The 10,401-nt window shown below is 27.6% G+C and overlaps 1 protein-coding gene across 2 annotated transcripts in view; it reads right to left on the reverse strand.

Moving 5' to 3' along the window:
* Positions 1-10,401, reverse strand: part of LOC100166559 (sodium/potassium/calcium exchanger 5) — a 38,369-nt gene extending 27,968 nt beyond the window's left edge. Inside the window, exon 1 of one of the 2 annotated variants that reach the window (XM_008182730.2) lies at positions 10,078-10,401. In XM_008182730.2, the coding sequence (XP_008180952.1) occupies positions 10,078-10,213 (136 nt within the window). In that variant the 5' untranslated portion in view covers positions 10,214-10,401. The remainder of the gene's footprint in view (positions 1-10,077) is intronic. The other variant, XM_001952643.5, reaches the window with a different exon arrangement.

The raw sequence follows: 10,401 nt of genomic DNA on the forward strand, positions 1-10,401 counted from the left end.
TCGACTTTCAAAATAAATAAAAAAATGTTGTAAATTTAAATGATGTTTAAATTGTTTTGAGACAATATTTGGACAAACCGATATATCATTCCCTCAAAAGTATTATTCTCTATCTTTTTTGTCATGGGTGACTTTACTCTAAGATTACTTAAACACATAGAAAAATTATTTTGCGTAAATGCATTTTGTCTATGTTGCGTGTGAGCTAGAGAGAGAAAACTAATAGTGCGCTGACAGTCTCTTAAAGATGCTAAGTAATGGTTTCATACACATTTTTCAAATTAGGATTGTTGTGGAAATACGTGTATCATACGAATAAAGGGGCATTTGAAATTGTACTTGGTATTTTAGCCTTGAATATTTGAATTCAGAAGACAGATCCGTTCATTTGACACTCGTATTATGTGCATTATTGGCCATTGCAAAAATTCACCGTACCTACAGCAACGCGTAATTAATTAAAATAATATTTACGAAATTCTCAAAGTAGGTTCATATTATTCTCACAAAAATTGATTTACAGCTGTTTTTCACAAATTACAATATTATTAACCATACAACTATTAGTCAACAATACATTCAAATGAATCGTATACCTAATCATTTTTTGTATCCATGTTGGTAAGAAAAATATAACATAAAACTATAAAATATCTACTTTGAACAAACCCTGATATCGTTAATTATTTTAAAACCTTTTGAATCATTATTACAAACATTGTAATTGATTAGGTATACTCGTGCGGTGTGCGTCATACAAACGTGTAGTTTTTAAGGGTAATCTAACGTAAGTTTTTAAATTTTACACTCGTGGGCTGTGGTTATAGATAAGAGTATAAGACAATAAGACGGATTAGTTGATAGTTATAATATTATATTATTGATCCATTTTTAAATTTATTATTTTAATTTTAAATTAAGACACATACCTACCACATCTATCACTAATATACTTACTAACTATCCAATTTCTTAAAAATATTACTTCAAAAGCTTATTATAGAAAATAGTGACTATGGATTTCACGAATTTTATTGTATGTTGTAAGAACAGTTTCTGAGAAACTTTGTATTACATTTTCAAGGTTTTTGACTTAGAAACAAAAATGGTATCAACATAACTCGAAAAAAGTCAAACATTTCAAAAATAGCTAGATACATACAGTATATTCTGCAGTGATGAATATTGAATAGTTTGTGGGAATTAATAAGTACATAATATTATATAGACATAAGGTTAAAAACCCCAAAATGGATCCGTTTGATGCGTAACTGTTGAGGAATACTAAAAATTCCCAAACATTGCTACCGTCTAAAATATGTACTCAATTGAAAAGTGAATGTGTCCCGTTCAGTCTTTACTCAAACAACTGTGAAACATAATAGGTAGCTAGCTTGATGAAAGAATTAATGATAATATTTTATACAAAAAAAAAGTATTTATTATAAAAATATATTTTTTCAAAGTAACGTTTACCTACATCTTTTTTGTAAATGGCAAAATTGTATGGACTTTAATATTTTATGAGATTAAAATGATTTAATGTACCCTATATAAATTGGTTGTAAGCTACAAAAAAATTATAAAATCTTCTGTACTGGCTACTGCTACAAGTGGCCCCTATAACTAAAACTGTACAATAAAATACATTTAGTTGTCTTAGTAAATATTGTTCTATGGATCGCATTTTATCGGTGGTTGTATCTTAAATCTTAATAGGATGTACATTTAACTTATAATTACTACAATAACTTATACAGTTATACAAATCCGTAGAACTGTGTAATATTCATTAATAATAGTAAAGGTTATATATTTTCCAATACAATGCATCGATGTAAAAATGTAGGTTCGACCCATTCCTTATCATCAATATAATATTTTAAAGTGTAATTACATTTTTGTAAACGTCAACATAACAACGTGTTATAGTTATACATTATAAAAAATTAATTTTGTCTAAATACAATAGTGTATTATGGGTTTTTAATAAAAAAAATAATATTTTTATAAAACCACGAACTAATTTAATTTAATTTAATTTAATTTAACTATTTATTGATGTATCAAAATATTTGAAGTGGATTTTATTTTAGTTTTCGTAAGTACTTTATTTAAAAATTACTTGCAAACATTAAGGGGATTCCCGAAAAAGTGACTTTTAGACCAAAAAATCCACACATAACGGGAGGAATTTGTTTTGAGGGATTTTAATTTTTAAAACGGGTTATGATTGACTAACGAGTTTACTAGGTTTTTATTGAGGCGATTGATTTTATTATTCCAATTTTATTATTGTTAGTTTAATAATACGTGTTAATGCAAATTAATGTGATAATATAAATACAAAAATATCATATTTTATTCATGGATATCACAGCTGTAAAAATAGATATTCAAAATCGCCTCGACGGAAACCTAGTAAACTTGATAATCAATAAAAATCAATTTTAAAAATTGAAATATATCAAATCAAATCCTTCAGTTCTATCTGGCTTTTTGGTCTAAAAGTCTCTTTTTTCATATACTGCAACCCCCCGCAGCCCTCTTAAGATTTATTTTATGATATATTGATACGTAAAATATACTTAAAAATAATTTATGTTTAAATTGGCTCAATCTATATTAGCTTTAACTTTTGACAAAACCGTATGGAGCCCCCTTAAGCAATAATGACTACCTAATGTTAAGATGTCTACAAATAAGAAAATAACTATATCCAAAAATGTCGTTTACAATAATTGTGATATTTATGTTTGTAAATTTGTAAGTTATTAATTAATGATAAAAACCAAATGTAGATACTTAGTAACTAAAATTAAAATTACATTATATATAGTGTGATTTACCAAGCATACCCACCCTCTTTTTCTTCTTCTTATAATATAGTTGTTCAAAATCTGATTATCGGAAATTTAAAATATAATATTAAAGATCATATTTTCAAAGAGTGTCCTGTGGAGGTACAAACTTCTGTTTTTTAAATGAAAACCCCCTTTTTTATTGTAAATTATTAGTGGATAATTTTTTCGCAAATTGATTATGTATGTACCTAATTCGAAATTCAAACAAGTATTTTTTCTGTTTTTTAGTTATTAAATTGTTTTTATTAAGGATAATAGTCTTTAAAAACGGTATTACAAAAATATAAATTATAGGTATATTATGTTATATTGGATCTAGTATTTATTATACTTGAATCATTATTAAAAATTAAGAATTTCGACAGATAAAATGTTAAAATCACCGTAGCCCTCATACCTATCTTCCAAACAAATTACTATGGACATAATAGTCCTTGGTACACAATGATAAATAACTAGTTACCTGTTCTAATTTTGATTCTGACACGTTAATGTTTTCAGAAAAATTATCCACTGCTAATTTACAGTAGACAAGGGGGTTCTCATTTAAAAATCATGTATCAATATGTATATCCACAGAACACTCCTCAAGTAGTACCTACAAAGAATCTCAAGAATTTGAAAATATGGTCTGTAGACTATAAGTATATTTAAAAATGTTTGAATAAAAAGTGATGAGTATGCTTAGTGAATCACCCTATACAATTGTATAATATAATATATTATATAGGTACTGTGTGAGAATACAATGAAAAAAATATAATAGTCTTAAAGTAATGTACTCCAAGAACCACATATAAAAATATCGTTCATTTGTGTCATACAAATTAAAAAGTATAAAACACTTATAAATAAATCTATTAGTTAAAATCCTGTAAATCTATCAGATTATCACATAACGCATAGTAAATGTATGGGTATAATATATTTCATATTATATGACATTGTACTGCTGTAGACTAAATATCTAAAACAGGATTTTCAACAGACAAACAAACCCTATATTAACAAACATTTTAAATATTTTAGTCAAATTATCAACATATTTTATTAAAATATACTACGGCGTCATATTCCATTCCAGTCCTGATTAGTTAATAGAGATTTTAAATTATATTTTATTATAAGAAAGCCTCGAACGATCAAAATGACTACTTCTACCTATATACTTTTTATTATGTTCTTGAATTTTAATTAAAAATAATAGTGACTAGTTACTAGATAGTGAACAGTATTAAATACGTATAAAATCGCAATATTATATAATCTTATTAATAATATAGATATATATTACAGGGACATACCGTTCCAAGTCTTGCCAATAATATATGTTTGAGTTATACTATAGTGTACTTCAATTTTCGATGGACAAAAACACTTCGTCCTCACTAGCTTATTACACGATTTATAATATACATGTACATTCTACATATTATACTGAGTTATACACCTGCAGACATGCGCATTGCTCACCCTCATTTTTTCTTTTAAAAATTCAATTATTATAAAATTTTATTTTTAGAATTTTTAATTACACTTAAAGACTATATTTTCATATATCTACTTAGATTTCTTACACCATTTAAAGAGAATCTTATGTGCATACAAACTTATTCTTTCAAATGAAAATCACCATTTTGTACTTCAAATTGTTACTCAGAAAATTAAATTTTGATTAGTCGAAATTGAAATCGAAATTGAACGTGTAGTTTCCGAGTTATTAAACTGTATGTAGTTACTAAGAATAATAGTTCTTAATTGTAGTTTCACATAAAATATAAAGTATATTACAGTAATATTTAGTCTAGCACGTATCTAGTCTCAAAAATATTTACAAATATTGACATTTTTAATAAATTATTTATAACTACTATGATAAAATTTAAAAACAATCATAGCACTATGTAATATCTTCTAACCCTATTATCATGGAGCATTATTCATAGTACACAAAGTTCAATAACTCAAAAACTAATTTTCGAATTTTGATTCAGATCATCAAAATTTTAAAAACAAAAGAGAGTGAAAACAGTAAAATGGGCTAGTCTCATTTGAAAAATGAATTTCTAATGTTTCTATTGCCCATGATTTTCCTTAAATGACATGGGATTTCCAAGTATATTTGAAATATGATCCTTAACATTGGTGCAAATAGGTGGGGGCTTGGGGGGATTTAGTCCCGCCACATTTCTGTCAAGTCCCCCCAGTTCAAAAGTCAGTAATTATTACTGAACATATATAATTTTTAGAAAATATTATAGGAGAGACTTTAGTCCCCCCAAAATAATTTGTCTATTTGCGCCTATGATCCTTAAGTATACTTCAAAATCAGATTTTACTTAAATTCATTTTTAAATGTAAAAAATGGTGGTGACCATGCTTAATGAATCACCGTGTATCTATATCCATCGACCACCACTAGCCACTGCCCACGGTTACATATTAAACTGGTATACTGGTATTTTGTTTACAATATTATACATTATTCGTTTGTACTACATACGAGTATTTTACTAATACAGCCATACCCTCATATTATATTAACAACATACTTCCAGATTTTAAACCGGAAAGAATTGCCAAGGTTTTTAACCTCAAGAAACAAAAGTACAAAATACTTTTTTAATATGCCTGACATAAAATGTTTAATTTAATGGTAATCGTTTACCATCAACACTAATAATAACAATAATTAAATCACAAATGGTTTATTTAAAAAGTATAGATCTACATACATATTAGATAGATACATACTTACCAGTCACCATGAAGGTAGTACACAGAGAAACGTGATGTAGGTTTTTATTTCATATTATATGCTCTTTAATTTTCAAATAAAAATTCAATGAAATTCCCGCGAATAAAATTGAATTATATATATATATTTTCTAATTTAATGATCAAATATCGAATATATTATATTAAATAATTTTTTGTTTTGTTCAATAACTTTTTACCCATTCAATGTATACCGTTACACATAGGTAGTTTAAACGAAGTATTGAAATAATACCTATATACTTTCCAAGAAACCTAAATATGCAGTACAAATAATAATCCATAGTTAATTAATTTATTATTATTTGTAATTATACGATTTCCTATCATATTTATTTAGAATTATTTTCGTTGAACTTATTAACGTAGGTACTTAAAAAACACTTTTTCCTGAATGAAATTAGAAAAATATTTTAGGGGTCTTGGAAATATGTTTTTATTTTTTTTTTTTTATGGCTATAATAATTACGAATGACGACTAGATAATAATAATTTAATATTAGTAACAGATAGATAATTTTTTATGTTTACAATTAAATTCTTTACTGGCCATTTAAATGTGGGTGAATCGTGAATAGGCGATAAAAGTTAATAAAATATGCAAATTAATTCAACCGTAAATACGATTATTTGTTGTACACCGCCGTTTACGAGTATTTGATATTTTAAAAAACATTGAGAGACGCTCTACAAGAGGTATAAAGTGCCAATAGTTAATAGGTACAATTCATAATCTCGATAGGTTTAATTTATTTTTTTATCAATACTTAGCCCCAGGCCGAATTTAAAGGAACTAGATTTTCTGACTGGTTTTTATTACGTTCTACTATTAATAGTATCATACGATAGACATTTTGCTAAATCGATACATATGCCTACGCATACATTAAATACTGTGGAAAATCTAGGAATGATAAAAATGTGGGAAGGGCGATAGATACAAAATATTCATATGCATAGACTATAGACTTATTATAAATTAAATAAGTAAACCTAGTTTTAAAAACAATAAGCCATAAATATTTAAATTACTGTAAGTTCTGTTATAGATTTAAGTATTATTATGCCTTTATATAAATTAAATCGTAAACTCATAAACGAGGAAGGTATATCTTTGACTAATTATCTTAGGGAGGAAAGTGTTTCAGCACCCATTGTGCCATAGTCCATATTATATCTAGAAATAAAATGAAATTGTGTTTAGGTACATACAGTATTATTACAGTGTGCATTAAGCACCTACTCGTACATGTCAGTTTCACCAAAAATGTTTGAACGCTGTAGGTAGTAGGTACATAAAATTATTACATGTAACATGTGTCAAAAAAGAAAGCACTGCTCGTTAAAAATTATTATTATTCATTTTTAATAACTTCACTCATGCCTTAGATGGAACAACGGAAGATATTTTTACATATTATACCTAAGGTACCAAATTGCGTTATGGTTGAAGAGTTATTACTTACTACACAAGTACGGCAGTACAGTTGTATAGCCTATACACAAAATAGTGTAAAGACAATAATATTATAATATTATAAGCAACATAATGAACAATTTGACAATGATAAGTTATGATTCATAGCACACTAATTTGTTTTATAACTGTAAAACTCAAATAGTACCTAACTCATAATAGGATATTAATATACTTTAAATTGTTTTTAAATAAATTTATCATAAAATGTTGTAAAACGATTTGTAACTGTGGTTAGTGGTAGTCGGTAGGTAGGTTCCTACCTATTTAATTAATAACGTGTACTAACCAATATAATATGTTGATATTGTTACACTTACTTATACTTATATCATCACTAAACAGTTTAAAATTAGTCTGTCGTCTGTTTAAGTAATAAACTAATAAACATATACTTAACTACAGTTTTTATACACACAGCTATAGTTTGTAAGTATTAATTCAGTTCTAAATTTATAATTTATACAAACGTACCTATCTATTTAATATTATTATATCTGTTAATATTATGTCGTGCGGTTTTGATAAATATGTTGTCGTGCTAGTTTACTAAATTGAGTGTTAACTTACAAACAATATAATTATTTCAACGATATTAATTCATAATAGTTATAATGACTCATGTCCTAAAGTAATATTTTTTGTTAAAGTAAAACTTTCATAGCTTCAAGATGATGGTATAGTGTTGATTCATTGATATTCTATTATTTGCTGCTGAAAATTTTAAATATTAAATGCGTATATTTGTACAGGTATTTGAAATATGCTCTAAAAACAACTATTAATATTGATTAAAAACGCAGGTAGAAGAACATGAATGAAAATAAATAACTTGTTATTATATGTATAAATTAGACTGTATTTTTTTGCGCATATTAGAATACCTACGCTTTTCGTTTAAGACGCGCGTGCGATAATTAAACGTTCTGCGGAAGCTTGAATACTCAATGCTAATCCGGGCGGCGGAACTGCAAACCACCGGAATTATAATTTATATTTTATATAGGTATAGGTACGAAATGACGCCAAAAAAAACATTTTGACTATTTTATTGTATTTTTAACTCAAACAAAATATATAATAATGACTTGCTTTATGAACACATGATCACAGCGAGAGTGATCACGGTGATAAAAAAGAAAATAAATAAATAAATAACTATTCCCGGAAAAATCGATTAATATAAACAAATATTTTGCCGTCTAAATTATCATCTATAAACTATATTATATACATTTTTACCAGTAATGTAAATATTGCAATAATATGATTTTATTTTGAAACACATTGCGTAGGACAAATAAACGAATAAAAAAGGAACATAATCCTAGGTGTAAGAAAAAAGGGTGGCCAACTTGTATTGCGTCCCGTTGTAAAAATTACTTCCGAATTGCGGTCCCAATTTTTTTACTATGTTATTATGTTTTTTATTATTTATGTTAAAATGACTTGTTTTTCAGTTTTTATTAAAATTGTTGACCTATCTTTTTGAAAAATATTATGATACTACTGTTAGATATTATTTTTATAAATTCAAAGTTGTTAATTTCAAACTGTAGTTGCTAAACAGTCAAATATTTAATATTGTAATATGATAGACATTTCTTAAAATGATAAACAATAAAACATTAACATAATATGTTATAAACATTAAAATAAACCTATATAATATTATGATCGTCAACGACGTTAACTGTCATTAATCATTATTATTATCATAAAGGGGCAACGATAATATTCTCAGTGTTTGGAAAGAACGTCGTTTATGAACTGTTCACGCATTCGTGTTCATATTTAGTAACTAATACGTGAACATCACTATATTTTTTCAAATCGAACGTGAACGTGAACGACGTTTATATTTTCAATTATTTGAACGATATTTAAGAAGTTCAAATTTATTTGCCATTTAATAAATATAATATTAGGTATGTATAAATATTGATTAATAATATTATATAATAACATTTTTCTATTGTAATATTTAAATGAAGGACCAAAATATTAATGCACTCATTTTTTTAAAAGAACGTGAACGTGAAAATGTTCATTTAAAAAAAAAAAAAATAACGTAAACGTAAACCGCATGAACGAATTCAATATTTTAGCGAACGTTTCGTACACCGAATATTATAGGTATGATCAACATTAAACACATCTTAAAATGGTAGGTATAATATATTAATCCAGCCGCAACTCGGATACAACGCAAAACAAAAATCCCGAGCCTCATTCGGATGAGATCTTTTTTTTGTACCTAGTTATCTTTGAAACACAACTATGGTATACAGCCGATAAAAAATATGCATACCGACTATCGAGTTCCAACTGCCGATGAAAATCGCGATACACCAAACAACTAATACTTTTGTAGTATAACTTCATCTATATTGTCGTATTTTGAACTATATCTACTATATATTATGGCAGTGTATGCTTATGAATAAAAAAAAAAAAACTAATGAATAAAAAAGTATATTATAATATTCTACTTTGAAAATGAAATAATAAAAATACCTATATGGGTTTCCAGAATGTAAAAACTTTATTTTATAATATTATGAAGTCAGCATCTGGAAATTACATTATGTTATGTTCCCAAAGTTGAAAGTATATCTACTTCAGAAACATTTTAAAAACGTTCTTATTGCGATAATATTTATTCATACTTATTTTATTGTAAAAAAATTGGGTTTGTTTAGAAAGATTTCGTAGCATTACAAATACACGTACTTATACGCTTTAATGGCTTAAAAAAGTATAGCTGAGCAGGGTACTTTGAAACATCGAAAAACGCGTTCTGGTTGTATTCCAAAAATTCACCAAGGTGCAGCTAAATAGTGTTATATTATATTTCGGCCGATTTTCACCGGTCGCCCGATCGGCCCACATAATATCGTGGCGCACCACTTAGGTATCATACCAGAATTTTTTTAATTTAAATTTTTTTGCACGTACCTCGGACTACGTCGTGTGTCGTGGAATTGTCGGCGGGTGAAGCTACGGCTGCAGTAGCGTCGTCGTCGGACGACCACGCTGGATGTGCCGAAAACGCGACGAGAACGAACACGACACCCAACACCGGTTTGTACATAATCGCACGTTGGCACAGACTACCGCGCGCGATAGTGGCGGCGCAACAACAATATCGCGTAGGTATCAGTCGTCACGTTGTTGTTGTGTTTCGGTCAGTCTCATTAATAACGACGCCTTCCGCCGTCGTCGTCGCGTCGGGTCGCGCGCGTTGCCGAATCGCCGCAGCTGCAGACCTATAGTCGCTAC

This window comes from Acyrthosiphon pisum, chromosome A2, assembly GCF_005508785.2.
Source record: "Acyrthosiphon pisum isolate AL4f chromosome A2, pea_aphid_22Mar2018_4r6ur, whole genome shotgun sequence".
Taxonomy (NCBI): Eukaryota; Metazoa; Arthropoda; class Insecta; order Hemiptera; family Aphididae; genus Acyrthosiphon; species Acyrthosiphon pisum.